This window comes from Diadema antillarum, unplaced genomic scaffold (assembly GCF_040938485.1).
Source record: "Diadema antillarum isolate AM-2024a unplaced genomic scaffold, OU_Dant_1.0 scf00000115, whole genome shotgun sequence".
NCBI classification, from domain to species: Eukaryota; Metazoa; Echinodermata; class Echinoidea; order Diadematoida; family Diadematidae; genus Diadema; species Diadema antillarum.
The window spans coordinates 336,977-352,788 of NW_027271004.1; the positions used below are offsets into that span (position 1 = coordinate 336,977).

The window sequence follows — 15,812 nt, forward strand, 5'->3', positions numbered from 1 at the left end:
CTCTATTGTTTAACCATGACTTTGTCTGGTGCTTGTCACATTGTTACATGTTGTGTTTAAAGGAGAGTTAGAGCACATTACTCCACATTTTTTTTAAAAAGAGTACAAGATGTCTATGACTAGTCTATCAAGTGAAGAGATGTGCAGTATTTGACTTGTGGATAATCAACCTTTCGAACAAATTATCAGCAGCTTCTGATGGAATGCATTTCCAAAACTGGAATTATGAGTGAGATAGATATCCACCTTGTTACGATGCAGTGTTGTGTTTTTGATCATGAATACATTATAGCAATTAAACACATTTGTGAGGGAAGGGGGGAATATATTCATCATCATGTTACTTCCAAGAATCAGGCACTCTTATGATTGATATATTTATCAGATTTGTTGCTGCTGTTTATTTGCTTCCTCTGTTTGTATATTCTGATTATATCTCTTTGAGACATCAGCTGATTACGGAACTTAGAGCAGCTTATGAGTGGTAAAAATTTAAGTTTTGTGTTCTTTTATTTTTTGTATTCCATTTGCAGGAGGATCTATCCAAGTGTCGACTCATCTTTGAGAGCTGTAAACATAATGTAAGTTGAGCATATTTTCAATTGTATCTTGTCCAAATCCATCAACTGTGTAATCAAACCCGCTTTTAATAGCATGCACTATTTATTAGTTCCAGCTAGCTTCTGGTAAGGTTTGATGTAAAGTTTTGTGTAGAGTTGAAAACAATGAAATTATTCTATGATACTGTTACTGTATACTGTCACTTGTGTGTGATAACTCTTAAAAATTTATGTATATTGCAAGTGATTCAAGCTGGACTAGCAGTAATTCAATTGAGAAAGTGGTGTTAAGATTCATCTGATGGTGCAGATATTTGGAATACTAGATTATTCAAATGATTAATTGTACCAACATGGCACTCTCGATGTGATTCTTGTTGTCATAAAATGGCATACTTTTGTGGTGTCATTGAAAGATATAATTGTCAAGAAGCACCATTTTCCCTTGTTGCACTTAAACTTTTCTAAATTATTTCTCATTTATTAATCAAGATTAATTCTTCAAACTTTCCTCATGTTGTATCAACAAGGTGGTATTTCATGTGATTGCAAGCTTTTATTGTTGTTTTTGCTCTTCAGAGCATTACAGAACCCGCAGCCTATTAAATAATGGTAACAGTTGTTTTAATGCTATATTGCTCCATCACTTTGTGATGTTCAAAGTTCATTGCTACATGTGTACGATGAGTTTGCCACTGTTGGAAGTGTATGTTTGCTCAATGGTATAAAGATTTTATGACTTCAAGACTTCATTGTGGTGTCCTGCATAGTGGTGACATCTTTCTTTATCCAATCCATGCCCCGCCCATCCACCTCTTCCCCCCATCCCCCCCCCCCATCCCCCCCCCCCCCCCAAATCTAGACCCAGCAGCCCATCATTACCCCTACCAGCCAGGTCCTGTCCCTCTCCCTCCGGTGTGTCTACGCCTGTGAGAAGGAAGACCAGCTTGGCCTAGCCCAGGCCATCCTGCAGGCTCTTCCCAAACAGAGCTTTGGGTGAGTCTCCTTTTACTTGTCATCCGTCAAAGATACAGGGATAGAAAGAAGGAAAAAATGACTGAAAGGAAGGAAGAAAAAAGTTAGACACCGAAAGAAAAAAAGAGAAGAAAATAAGGAAGTAAGGAAAGCATAAACAGACATACAGGATGACAGACAGATGGAAACAAACACTGAGTTAAACTTCGGCATATATTTTGGATTTTAGTAATCAGAGCAAGTAAGCCTGCCAAAACATTATTTATGTCTACATATATTGCTGTCTTGTTGAACAGATTGCAAACAAGCTTTATCAAAATCGAACTAAGTGAAGTGTACCAATAAGATCAGTACACTATTGCCTGAGCAAATAAAAGTCTTTTTTTTTCTTTCTTTGCGATACAAAATGTTGTGCAACAAAAGTTTATTCACTAACTGAGATTACAAATGCATATTATCAGTCGGAAATGCGTAATAATAGGTGTCGTATCCTTTTAAAATTAACCCCAATGACCTTATACTTGCACCAAGCAATTATTGTTTTTAACCATACATGACTCCAAAGTTTAGTCAATCTCCCTTCTTGTTTTTAATGAATATTTAGTGTTGTGCCTGAGGATCTTTCAGCCTTGTACCACGACGTCGAACTGCTCGGACACCACTTGCAGGCGGTGGAGATACTCGCCAGCCACGACGTTGCCATGGCGCCGCATGCCGTCCGCGACATGCAGACAGATGCGGATGCGGCAGCAAAACTCATGGTCCGACTCACACGACAAGCAGCTAGGAGGTAAGGGAATGGCAAGATGAAGCAGGATGCTTTGCCACAGAATTTTTTTTTTTTTTTGAATGCTGTAAATGCAGAAATATTTGCAGTACATTAATTTTTGCACATTTCATGCTATTTTTGGCTGGTACCAATTTTAGAATCCATAAAATATCATCGCAGTTTTCTCTGCACATTTTGAACGGGTTGAATCGCGGACTTCGTCAGTAATGACTCCCTTATAATGTGTGTGCTTGTACTATGAGTATTATTCATTTGAGCATATGTGTGTATGCTAGTAGTTTCCGTGCAGGCTGTACAATCAACATGTTAATGGATCGGGCAGCACATCTGGCTTATTTTGCAGGGAAATCAAATTCTGTCTTCTTTATGTAAATTGGATGAAAACATATTGGTAAGGAATTGAGCAGCGTGAATTCAAGAACCTGCAAATATGTCATTTTTTTTTAGCCACACACTGCGAAAAATTAATCTGTGAAAATATCAGCATCTACAGTACCGTAATTTTGGTATCATGTGTGCATGGCACTGATTGCTAAACTATATGGTAATTTCACTTGTTCCTGAGATATCAGTGGAATTGTGATATAAATGTGGCTTTTTGTGACTTGGGTATTTTAAAATTCATACCCAACAAATGTGTCTTCCTCGCATGCAAGAGATTCCTGGTTCAAATCTCTCAATGAATGATGGAACAGCTGTTTGTTTGACTGTTGGATTGATCTCAGCCCTTAACATGCATCTTGCAGGAAACCTCCGTTGAAGGAGTGGGAGTGGAACAAGCTGTACAAAGACATGCTAGAGTTGAGGAGGATCGTCTTTACCTGCCTCAGTGTCAGTCAATGCCAGGAGGTAAGGCAATGTCTTTTAGATTCTTTATTTTTACAGCCATGTACATTCTGTCTCTTAGAGAATGAAATATGAGATATCCAATATTTTGGGGAAACGTTATGTGTTATGACAGGACTCAACACTTACCTGGCAGCCTGTCATGATGTAGGCTACAACAATGGGATTGTATCACTATGATATTTTGCAAAACTTGCGCCCTTTGGAAGAGTTTAATCAAGATTAGTACTTCCAGTTGTTTTCCAATGGATACAATATTCTAATGTTTATTAGTGTGTGAGGCTGTGCCTGTCAATTGAGCCATAGACATTATTGGCAAGCTTTGGCTCTACTTTACTGTAAAACACGATATTTTCGCGGCATGAAATTTTCGTGAATTTGAGCCGATAGCCTCTTTTGCGGCATGAAATTTTCGCGAGTTGCCTGTAACATTCATTTTGCAATTTTGCAAATTTTGGTTTACAAGATTTCACGAAATTAAAATGTACATGAACATTCCTCGTTTTACAGTTTGTTTCTTGCAGTTGTATAGGACTGTGTCTTTGCAAGGTTTAGTCATGTAGTTCAACATTTGTAAGTTATGTCTGGTAATATTCCCTAATTTGTAATTGCTTTACAGGTTGTAAGCACAAACCTCATCCCACATTTTTTTTTTTTCTGATTGTAATGACAATGTGTTGTCATGGTTTTCAAACCAGCATGTGGCTTTTTATCTCTCTGTCCCATTCATTCTCTCTCTCTTCAGATTTTCACCGAGAGCCTCCTGGGTTCTAGCTCCATCAGCAACATCCGCCTTGCAGGAGAGAGACTGACGAGGTCAAGGTCAGAATCCTCCTCCTCTTCCTCCTCCTCCTCCTCCTCCAGAGCAGCAGCCCGCATCTCGTACGAGTCCTCCATCAAGCTTGTCCTCTCGGCCGCCAGGGAGTACTTTAACTCCTCTGCAGACCTCATGGACAGCACTATGGAGTTGGCAAGGTAGAGGACACCTCCATCTTTTCCTTTTTCAAATGGATGCAAATTTCATAGCTGTTAGCTCATCTGAATTTGAATGGGGAAAAAAAATGACTGAGATGTCACTGATATCTAGATTTGACCGTGATCAATGATGCTGTATGTGAGAACTCCTATTGGAACAGCCGTGGATGATTGAGATCTTTGTCTTAATGAAATACTGATTGCATTGATATCAAGATGCGGCCTTGTTCAATAAAGAAACTTCAGATGAAGGGATGCACTGCGATGTGCAAAGCAATTGTTTCTTTTCTTTTCTTTTCTTTTTTTTTGAAGATTGTAGATAGTCTGTAGGCGTGTGTTATTTGTTTTATAAAATTATGCAAATTGCTGACATGGGCTACTCCACTAATAAGTATCCTGCCATAATCTCCAATCCTATGCCAGCTGCTAAAAACTGAATTGTCAGGAAGAAGTGCTTGTGATAATGTGTTTGTACGAGAGCCTGAGATTTACAACAACAAACAATAAAGAGAGAACAACATAAACGGTAGAGAGAGGGAAGAGAAAAGAACGAAGGTTTGTAGAAGCTGCTGTTTGATCTCAAGAGAAGATATTAGAACACATCCCATTCTCTTCCTGGTTCAAGATCCTGCCTCCAGCTCATCATGGACTGCCCACCACAGATTCAGGAGGAGCTAGACCTCATCGCCTCTCTGGCCCTCCTGGACGACTTTTCAACCCCGATCCTACCCCTACAAGGTAGGTCTTACAACAACACCACTTTAGACCGCCTTTAGTCTCGCCAAGGCTAGACTGCTGTATTTGCCCTATATTTTGCAAGGCTTTTTATTTTTGCAAATTTCGTGGGTTGTGTGGTATTAGTGAAGATATCAATAGGCAAAAGTATTAACTTCTGATATCAACATGAATGAGACGAGCATTTGTATATCTCTCCATTCATACTGCACCTCACATTTGTGAATGAAAATCCACTCATGAAAATGTTGGGGAGTTCCAACTGGCAAAAAGATAAGGCTCGCTATTGTGTCCAACAATAACTCTAGAATTGAAACAAGAAGTGTATTTCTCTATCTCGAATACGTCACATGAAGCTGATGTTTTTGAGACATTTTTCTCTGTTTCTTTAACGTGCAACTTTTGGTAGTTTTTTTTTAGCAAGTTGCAAATACCGTTTTGTGTCTATATGAGGGGTTTCTGTTGACTGTTTTCTCACAATAGTGCGGCTGTGTGAGGACAGACTCGAGCTGGTAGAGAAAGTCATCACATCTTCAAAATCATCCTTCACCAATTCATCAATGGTAAGTTCTCAAAGAATTAGATGTAGACAGTGTGTTTTATGTGTCTCAGTTTGCACAATAGTATCTTTCTTTCGCCAGTGGTCGGATGACATTATGAACGTTCACGGGTTTTTCAAGTCTCAAGCATATATGTCTACAAGATGATGTAAACATTAATGTCTGACTGCCTTTTACATAACCACTTACAAGTTTGAAATAGGAATACTCATTACCCTCAGATGATGAAATTAGAGTCAGAAATACTGATATTTTCCTGTTATGTGTGATTTCGATTTTTGTTCAGCTGTTGTAAGGGAATATGATACCTGTATCAGAGTGATTAGCGTTCTTTCAAAATGCCATTTTTATTATAAGGACCATTTACGTCCTAGACATTTTGAAGGTTTGATGTGTAAAAAGAAAGGCAGTTCTTGCTGTTATGATTTGATCAGAGTTGCCCAGGAAGGAGCAATCACTTACATATGAATGAGAAGACAGTAGTAAAAAAGGATTTTTATGAGCAGCATGACAAGTGTCCTGATTCCAGTAGCCCCTTCACCCTTGGACATAATTTCACCCCACTTTGTTAATGTGTCACATTCATAAAACCCCAATCTTAAACTTTGTCTCCTTTCCCCACTGTGCAATTTTTGCAGTGGCATTGTAAACTACTATAGTGTAGTACTTTTGAAAACTCTCAACAAGTCCACAAGTAAATGAGTTCAACAAGCAAGATGTCATTTTGAAGCTGGTGGTCTGCTTTCTCTTGTAGGACACATCATAGATGAAAAAATTAATTCCGCCAAACTCTGTGTTGGTTTTGTCGCAGTGGGCACACATGAAACAAATGATAAATTATAAAGTGTCGGGTGTAAAAAGATGACTCCAGCACAGGAAAGAAGTGGTCCTGTGGTGATGAAAAGGATTGTGTCATAGTATACAAGTGATATACAGTGTTCTCCAGAGCATTTGTGAGAAGAAAGTTTTATATTTGCGACTTATGCGTGTCTTCTTTTTGTTTCACTCTGACTTTGCCTTTAACAGTTGCTGCGACTGGGGAAACTTCTCAGAGTGTGTGGAGACAACGAGACGGAGAGGAAGGGCAAGATCCTAACCCTGGTGGCTGGAGCAGCACTGCAGGTAGTTTGAAACATACAAACAGACAGACAGACAGACAGACAGATGGATAGATTGAGTGATAGATAGACATATAGATAGACTGACTGATAGATGGATAGATAGACCTATGGATAGGGAAACATTAATAGATAGATAGATAGATAAATAGATAGATAGATAGATAGATAGATAGATAGATAGATAGATAGATAGATAGATAGATAGATAGATAGATAGATGGAAAGACAGATCATGGAAGTGGAAGAGAGATAGATCAGTGATTGACAGAAAGACCAATAGATCAGTGATTGACAGATTGACCGACGGGCCGTGATTGACAGATGGACTGATGGATAGACGGACAAACAGGCAGACAGATAGACACATGGCTGGATAGATATAGTAGTCTGCTTTACAAACAAGCAGAGATGAACGCAAAGACTGTTGACTGTTGATTGTTGACCATTGGCACACAAATGACAGACAGACAGACTAAGCTCATACAAAGGTTTATGTTAATGATAAACCATTTGTTGCTTGCTTTCATTATCACTAGAAGAGGCACTTTGCTTTCTTTGAATTACCGTAATAACAGAAATAATTGATGAAGGATATCTAATGCTTTTTGTATGCTTTGCAACTCTAGCTAATGTTTGATACTTGTAGCTTTTGTGGTTTGCTCGTTAGTATTCCTGTAGCTCTCAGCAAATTATGACTATGTTGTAGTGTGTGGTTACAGAGATCTGAACAAAGAAATTCAGACAGAATAGTTGGAGAACAAAATGAAAACAAAATAGTGCTGATGAATGAAAAAGATCCCGCTACAAGCTTTTCAAAGTGTCACTGTTGACATTATTTTTTACAACCTTCATCTGGCAGGCTTTAGATTACCCGACAGCTCTGGCCGTTAGCCAGGAACTGGTGGGGGACAGCTATGGGCCTGCTTGGCAGGTGTGCCGGGACCTGGGCCTCAGGGATGAGTTCACGGACCTCCAGGCCAGGTGCAGATTGATCCACTGCTTTGTTGAATATAGTAGAAGACATTCTCTGAATATGTTTTGCTGCTTTGAGAACTGTCGAGAACATTAGTCCCACATAGTTACTTTATTGTCATCATGTCATAATGTGTTGTCTTTGTTTGGTGTTGTAACATTATGATGCAAGTTTCCTATTTTTAGCTCACCTGAGCCGAAGGCTCAAGTGAGCTATTGCGATCGCTCTTCGTCCGGCGTCCGTCGTGCGTCGTCCGTCGTGCGTCGTCCGTCGTCCGTCGTCCGTCGTCCGTCGTGCGTAAACTTTTTACATTTTCATCTTCTTCTTGAGAACCCCATGACCGATTTTCACCAAACTTGGCAGGTAGCATCCCTAGGGGGATAGGATCTCAACTTGTTCAAATGGGCACCATGGCCCACCTGGGGGGCCCCAGGGGGGCCCAAACACCCTAAAATTAAGGAATCTTTAAAAATCTTCTCTAGAACCAGAAGTGATAGGGCTTAATTGATACGTTGAGTAAGTACATTGATGACTGTAGTTTCAAGTTTGTTCATGGGGGAATCAGGGGTGCCCCCCTTGGGACCCAGGGGAGGGGGGGTGGGGAGGGGTCCTAATGGGGCCTAAATTGTACATTTTCATCTTCACTTTGAGATCGCCATGTCTGATTTTCACCAAACTTGGTAGGTAGCATCCCTAGGGGGATAGGATCTCAATTTGTTCAAATGGGCACCATTGCCCACCTGGGGGGTCCCTAGGGGGCCCAAACACCCTAAAATTAAGGAACCTTTAAAAATCTTCTCTAGAACCAGAAGTGATAGGGCTTAGATGATACTCTGAGTAAGTACATTGATGACTGTAGTTTCAAGTTTGTTCATGGGGGAATCAGGGGTGCCCCCCTTGGGACCCAGGGGAGGGGGTGGGGAGGGGTCCTAATGTGGCCTAAATTGTACATTTTCATCTTCACTTTGAGATCGCCATGTCTGATTTTCACCAAACTTGGTAGGTAGCATCCCTAGGGGGATAGGATCTCAATTTGTTCAAATGGGCTCCATTGCCCACCTGGGGGGTCCCTAGGGGGCCAAACCCCCTAAAATTAAGGAACCTTTAAAAATCTTCTCTAGAACCAGAAGTGATAGGGCTTAGATGATACTATGAGTTAGTACATTGATGACTGTAGTTTCAAGTTTGTTCGTGGGGTTGGCGGAATCAGGAGTGCCCCCCCCCCCCCCCCCCTTAGGACCCAGGAGAGGGCTGGGGAGAAGTCCTACAATACAGTTGTAATGGAGCCTGAATTGTACATGTTCATCTTCTTCTTGAAAACCTCAAGATGAATTTTGACCAAACTTAGCAGGTAGCATCCCTAGGGGGATAGAATCTCAATTCCTTCAAATGGGCACCATGTCCCTCTTGGGGGGGGGGGGGGGGGGGGGACTAGGGGGCCCACCCCCCCCCCCCCCCCCACATTAAGGAATATGTAAAATCTTCTGCTCTAGAACCAGAAATGATAAAGCAAAGTTAATACCATGAGTTTGTACATTGATGACTTTAGTTCCAAGTTTGTTAATTGCAGATTCAGATCCAGGACTGCCTGCCCCCCCCCCCCCCCCCCCCCCCCCCCCCCGAGTTGAGGGGGGGGGGGGGAGGGATCCATATGCAGACCTAAAGTTTCCAATGTTCTCAGGTAAGAGTGTGCAAGAATGCATGGAAGGTGAAATTGCGATACTCAGGTGAGCGCGTGACCCGCGGGTCTTGTCTACATACTACTCACAAATTTCTGTGTAAAAACAGACAAAATATAACCAAGACCTAATGGGAAGTACAAAGGAGATTACAATTGAGTGACTGTATGAATGTGTTTGGCACATTCAGATTTATAAACAAATTTAATGTACAAGTATGCTTGAAATCATGTATTCTCGTGATTACACACACAAAATGGGTTCCAATATACAAAAAGTAGCAAATGTAATTCATTGTGCAGGAGATGGAGCAAAGTTTCTCTATCAGATATTTCAGTAATCCTGGAGATGAAGTCAAATATTCACACACTACAAAGAGATTGTGTGTAAACTATGCCTGACTTTCATAGGATTTGTTCAATATTAAATTGTGATGATCAGTATTGGCAGGATGAAATAAACATGCAAAGCATTTGGCATAAAGAGTAGTACCTGTGACACGTCAGCAAATATGTTTTGCCTGGAAAATTTTCCAGTCATTGGGAATGATATTTGCTGAAAGCTTGCATTTTCTCCCTGGCACCTCAGGCGCGAGCTTCTGGCTTTTGCAGCGAGCTACTGTGACACGGAAGCCCTGGTCCCGATCCTTGAAGCAAGAAACCGACTCCTTACACAGGTACTGACACTCATTTCTTGTCACAACAGCAACCAAGAAACAAGCAAAGTGTATTCGTATAAACATATCTATCATTGACCTTGAATATTTTGTAGGGAAGTCTGTATTCAGAATAGATGCGCACCTGCCAACTTTTCCCATTTAAAAGGAACATTCCTTTAGGAAAGAGGAAGTCTCATTCAAACTTGTGTTATTAGTTTTGTTAGCACCTGCAAATAGTAATGTATGGGAGTTGGGAAAATTCCTCTTTTTGCAATATTTTCTCCTACATATACCTTTATCCTGAATGTTAGGGTTGGCAAGTATGTAGATATGAATCTCCTCATAACTTGTTGAGTATCAATTAATTGTGATCATCCATGTAGTGACAGAAGAGTCATACATTTTCAGAAGGCATGTAATTGACCACTGCACAAAACATATTTGCTTCAATATCATATTTTAGTCTTCTGTGATAGTTATTTACAGGGCTTGGTATTAGCAATAGTCTGGGGCAGCTAAATGTTGATGTCAGGCCACCAAATTTCTGACAAGGCTATCTTTTGGTGGCCCGATCAGGGACTTACGATTCAAAATGGACTGTCATGCATCAGTTTATTTTGAGCCACTACATTTCTGTTTTGGGCCACCAAAATTTCAGATTAAAAATGTTAGTGGCCTGAATGGGTCACCAGAGAGCTCTGTATATGTAACAGATTATGTTACGTTACTGTATGAAAACACAGAGCTTGTTAGCCAGTAGAATCCCTTGCAAAAGCGAATTCATGTAGCCACATGAGAAGTGGACTCTGGAGCATTCTCAATAGAGTAGAGAGCAGTCTCAAAAACTAGGAGAAGCAAAAGATACTTTCAGGGGAAGTAAAAATAAAAGGAGAACATTACGCAGCATTATATCACCTGACGGCGATCTGGGAAGAGTTGTGTGGAGAGTGCATGTGCAGCAGTTTTCATGCATCTCATCTCATACGGTTCCACCACTAGATCCTCTACAGCCAGCTACCGGTGGAAGTGGAGGCGGATGACACCAAAGGTGAAGAGAGAGAGGAGGAGGAGGAGGAGGAGAACAACCTTGAGGAGGAAATGGAAGTGGAAGATGAAGGGATTGAGGTATTCTTATTTTTTTTTTGCAATAACGAGATGATCCATCAGTCGTAACAATTGTCGTTCTTTATAAAGTGTTGACTTGTCAGGTAGAACTACAGATTTACACTTTATGAAGATCAAGTAGTTTCCCTGTTGGAAAAAATCACAGAAATTATTTGTGTCAAAATTGAGAAAACGTAGGTTTGGAATCGGGGTGGTCTGTCATGATCAGCTCTTGGAACATGACTTTAAATGTTTGCACTTTTATTTCTCATTTATTGGACAGCATTTTTAAATTCCCATTTGACTGAGCAAATATAATTTCCACTGGGACAGCAATGTTGTGTTGCACAGAACTTCATGGATATTCCAGAAACTTCTACACCTTTCTCCTCCCCTTTGTGTTAATTGGGGGCACTGCAGTGAAATATAGAGGATGAGACTCTTGACTGTTTAATGGACATCCCGACTTTGAATCTTGCCAAGTTCCTACATCCATGGACAAGATTTTTTTTTTCCCATGATGTTCCTTTTGACCCAGGTGTAAAAAGTGGGTATCTGGTAATGCTGAGGTAGTAATGATACCAGGGGTGTGTTTCACAAAGAATTTAAGTCAAACTTAAAAGTTAAGATCGACTTTAAATTATGGTATGCCGTTTGTTTCTCTTTTCAGTTTTATCTATTGATTTCATAATCCACTGTGAATTATTATCAAAATTTACAGAGAAAGATACTTTGTCGCTTACTTTATTTTGTTAATTAATACCCGAATGAAAAAGTCTCCAAATTTTTCATTCTTTGTGAAAAAGAGAATATTGTTGAAGTCACACACAGTTTATTATAAGATCAACTTGAATTCTTTGTGAAACACCCCTCCTGGCCCTCTGGAAGAGCAGTGCGTGTGCTAACACTGAAGAGGCTAACCTGGGTAATTAAGATCATATTATCATTATGTCATGATTCTCATCTGTAGGAAGATGAAGTGAAAGAGAACACGGAAGGGAGGACGCAAAGTGTGAGGAGGAGAACCAGGCAGATTCTAGCCTCCACAGGGGCTGCCACGACAGCTGTCCTCGCCAGCACGGGGGCGGCGACATCTGCCGTTCTCGCTACGACGGGTGCGACCACCAAAGCGGTGCTGGCCTCCGTTAGCGATGCCCAGTGGTGGGCAGGCACCATTGGTTTCCTCCGCCCGCTGGGCAGGGGCGCGAGAGGGGAGGGGGAAGGAGAGGGCGCCACCGGGGACGTGGAGAGGACAGGGATTGAGAGGCGCTCCTGCCCAGCTTTCTACGAATCTTGCTTCAAGGAACCTGAGCTGAGTAGGGTAAGGAGTTGAAAAAAAAAAACATAGCTGACTGAGTAAATGCAAATGCAACTCTTATGCAACAAAGAATACCCTACACTTTCAAAATAATGAAATAAAGAAACAAACAAACACAGTGAGCTAATATTCAGTGTTTTAACTTTACAGATGCATATCATATTTGCAGCAGTACAGGGATAATTGTATCTGATGTCTTTTCTGAGCCCTCATGAGTTTTTTTTTTGTGTGTGTGTTTGTGAGCCACCATCAATTTCTTATTGTCATTTCAGGAGTTTTTTTCAAAATGACAAGTGCCATGCATTCCATGAGAATTTATCCCTTCATACAATGTAGGTGCACTCACGTCTTTGTTTAAATACAAAGTGTACAACATGAGTGCTTGTGTCTTTTGTGTAATCACGGAATATTATATCACAGTACGCCACTTTCCCATCTACCTACTTGTCCAGGATGATGCGGGCTACGTCCACTACCAGTGGTCAAGGAACGAGCACTCTCACCGCTGTCTCAACGAGACACTCCTGAGAGCCATGCAGCTGAGGCAGCTGGCCAAAGATGACCAGTCCATGGCAGAGCATACCACCCAAGGTCAGTGATTTAAGGATACATGGTAATGTGGCAGGTACACTGCCCATCTTGTTTCTCTGGTCAAGTGGCTAATTTCCTATTCTTTATTTCAATGAGATCATCCAATAATGTTATAAAAGATATTACTATTTTTGTGACAAATTTGCTCTCAGTCAATTAGATACAAGGATTTCAGTAGCTTGTAACAGTATATCAGAAAAAAATATATGACAAAACTCTTTATGAAATGCCCCCTGAGGTGCTGGAGAGAGCATGAATGAATGAGTGCCTAACTACTGGCATGAAATACATTATTGGGTTGACTATATCAAATGTTATTTGAAATAATTGCCCGTAGTGTAAATGACGGTCAATAAAAGAAAATGATAAAGGTTTGTTGAGAGATTTTGTGTTGTCATGATGCAAAGAATGAATTTTATCAGACTCTGAAAATAAATGACAGTAAATTAGAAGTGACTAAACTACATGGTCTTCTATGTGTAGCAGATTGGAGCATAGTCTCATGTTTTATTAGTTCTGAATTGCTTATAGTAGTGTGCGGGGGGTTGTATTATATTTGGTGTAGGTACAATGAAATGTTTGTTATGGTTGAAATAGGCTCTCTTTTATTTATTTATTTATTTATTTTTTTTTGTTCTGTTACAGTGCTCTTGCAACTAGCAATAAACGCTCTCAGCTCAGACCTGAGCCTCGGACTTGCCTACCTAATGGCTCTCCCAAATGTAAGTCCTTTTCTTGACTGAACATTCTGCTGTTTAATGCAGTCTCCATTATTTTTGTCTTCAAGATTTCATTAACCCACCCTCCAACACAAGTACTCTAATGCTTTTCATTGGTGCTGATGAATGAGCTGACTCTTCACTCTTTGCAAACTTTTTCTCTTGCTGCACAATTTTGAGCCAATATATGGTATCATATTAACATGTTTATGAGCAAAGAGTTTGCACTAAGGAAGGTGTGATGAAAATGGGTGGATTTTTCATGTTCTCATATGGTGCATTGACTTCAACCATACTTTTGAAGTTGACTTTGTGATATCTACTAAGTATAATTGTAGAGTGTCTGCCTCTTCCCCATCCTCATCACTACCAAGAAAGACATCTGTCTTTGACCTTTCTTATACAGGTGAAATGAAATTCAGGAGCAAAAATTGTGTGTAAAATTTTAAAAATCCATGCTGAACTAGGTAACTCAGTCAGGAGGGTAACTGAATGTAGTCACTTTTTTAATGACAAAGTGGGGGAAGGGGGGAGAACTTGATGATACTCTAGGTGCGAATTTTCACATTCATACATGATTGTACCATGAAGGTGTCATTAAAAGCATGTCATTGATCACCATGTGTGTGAGCCTCTACGCAATGGAGCACTTATTACAAACAAATGATAAAAACACTATAAGAACCTAGAGATTTCATTTACCACCTAACCTGGTGGGTCCCAGCGAGCAATGCTTTTATAACATCACAGTGCATCTTTTATTTTCCTTGCACATTCCTATACAGCCGCTTGATGCTGACCAGTGTTTTGAGAGGATCCCTCGTTCGGCGCTGTCCCTTCAGCTGGCTGCCTACTTCTACTCCTCCCAGGTGGCGGTCAGACTCCAGTCCAGCAAGGCACCGGACAGCAGCAGCCCCGTCTATGCCGCCTCCCCGCCACGCCTCGTCCAGCAGGTACTGAAGCAGGCAGGGACCAAGAAAGCTGCGGGGTGGGCGGACCAGACGAGGGCGCTAGTGAGCCGCCTCCGGCACTATGACGACTTGCTGGCAGACCTCCTCCAAGCACAGAGCCTGCAAGCTCTCGGGCGAGGTGAGGGGGAGAAAGTAACCACCACCTGTACCACGTGCAACAGATTTTAAAACCCTTCTAAAAGCAATACTTCCTTCTTAACCCTTTGTGTGTGAGATTTTCAAATTCCCGTAGCCTTTGTACATCATCCACCAGGTCATTGCAATAGACATAATGGCTCGATTCACGAAGGTGGTACAGTTGAAACCATGCTTTAAACCATGGACAAAGACCATAGTTTTGTATGGGGCGCCAAGTGTCGCATGGCCTATTTCGAAATCAGTCATTTCGTCGACAAAATAACCATTTCGTTAATATTTCGTTGACAAAATGACTGATTTCGTAACAAAATAGGCTATGCGACACTTGGCACCCCATACAAAACTACGGTCTTTGTCCATGGTTTAAACCATGGTTTCAATTGTACCACCTTTGTGAAATCGGGCCAATGTGCCAGAGGCTCTTTTCGAAATGCTGTGAGCCAATACATTTTTTTGTACTGAGCACTAACAATGCATTCCTACAAGGTTTTCATTTGCTTGATCTTACTTAAGAATTTATGCAACCACAGGTAATATGCAGCCATTGTCAAGAAAGCATACTCATATGTCAAATTGTACATTTGCAATGATATTTGGATTGAATTTTATGATTTTTGTTTTCTCTGTTATTACTGTGTGTAACCAGCAGTACATTTCTATTTCTTTTAGGGAGGGAAGGTTTTGTATTAATCTCCTTTCTCTTGTTGAATGCACAGCAATTAGTATGTTTGCTTTAATAATCAGCTAAATAATTTTGTTCAGCTTGGTTTTTACCATAGAACACTGTACTGTTTGACAGCATGTTGGACCTATTAGCAAAGGTGACTGTAATATTACACACACTTAACTTGCAGATTCTCAGGATTTGAACAATGTGTGCCCCAACCAAAATATGATACTACATTCTCGCCTTAAAGGAATTATTGTAGAAGAGATTGTTGAAGTGGTGTGATGTGCTTAGGTTAATGTGAGGAAGAGAAACATGTTAAACTCTGGAACTAGACTGGTAACCCTTCCTCTGTTGAATTCCTGTATAGACATAGAACCATTGCTTTGAAAATTTTAGAAATCTTTTTTGAAAGATGTCTCCTTATGAAGT

General features: G+C 40.6%; 1 protein-coding gene across 1 annotated transcript in view; it reads left to right on the forward strand.

Annotated features, from left to right (window-relative positions):
- Positions 1 to 15,812, forward strand: part of LOC139719818 (NBAS subunit of NRZ tethering complex-like) — a 58,033-nt gene that overhangs the window by 26,353 nt on the left and 15,868 nt on the right. Inside the window, exons 29-43 of the mRNA XM_071631205.1 lie at positions 534 to 581; positions 1,423 to 1,556; positions 2,140 to 2,325; positions 3,072 to 3,174; positions 3,917 to 4,146; positions 4,772 to 4,884; positions 5,365 to 5,444; positions 6,468 to 6,563; positions 7,422 to 7,543; positions 9,803 to 9,890; positions 10,872 to 10,997; positions 11,947 to 12,297; positions 12,747 to 12,885; positions 13,531 to 13,607; positions 14,390 to 14,693. Of these exons, the coding sequence (XP_071487306.1) occupies positions 534 to 581; positions 1,423 to 1,556; positions 2,140 to 2,325; positions 3,072 to 3,174; positions 3,917 to 4,146; positions 4,772 to 4,884; positions 5,365 to 5,444; positions 6,468 to 6,563; positions 7,422 to 7,543; positions 9,803 to 9,890; positions 10,872 to 10,997; positions 11,947 to 12,297; positions 12,747 to 12,885; positions 13,531 to 13,607; positions 14,390 to 14,693 (2,197 nt within the window). The remainder of the gene's footprint in view (positions 1 to 533; positions 582 to 1,422; positions 1,557 to 2,139; positions 2,326 to 3,071; positions 3,175 to 3,916; positions 4,147 to 4,771; positions 4,885 to 5,364; positions 5,445 to 6,467; positions 6,564 to 7,421; positions 7,544 to 9,802; positions 9,891 to 10,871; positions 10,998 to 11,946; positions 12,298 to 12,746; positions 12,886 to 13,530; positions 13,608 to 14,389; positions 14,694 to 15,812) is intronic.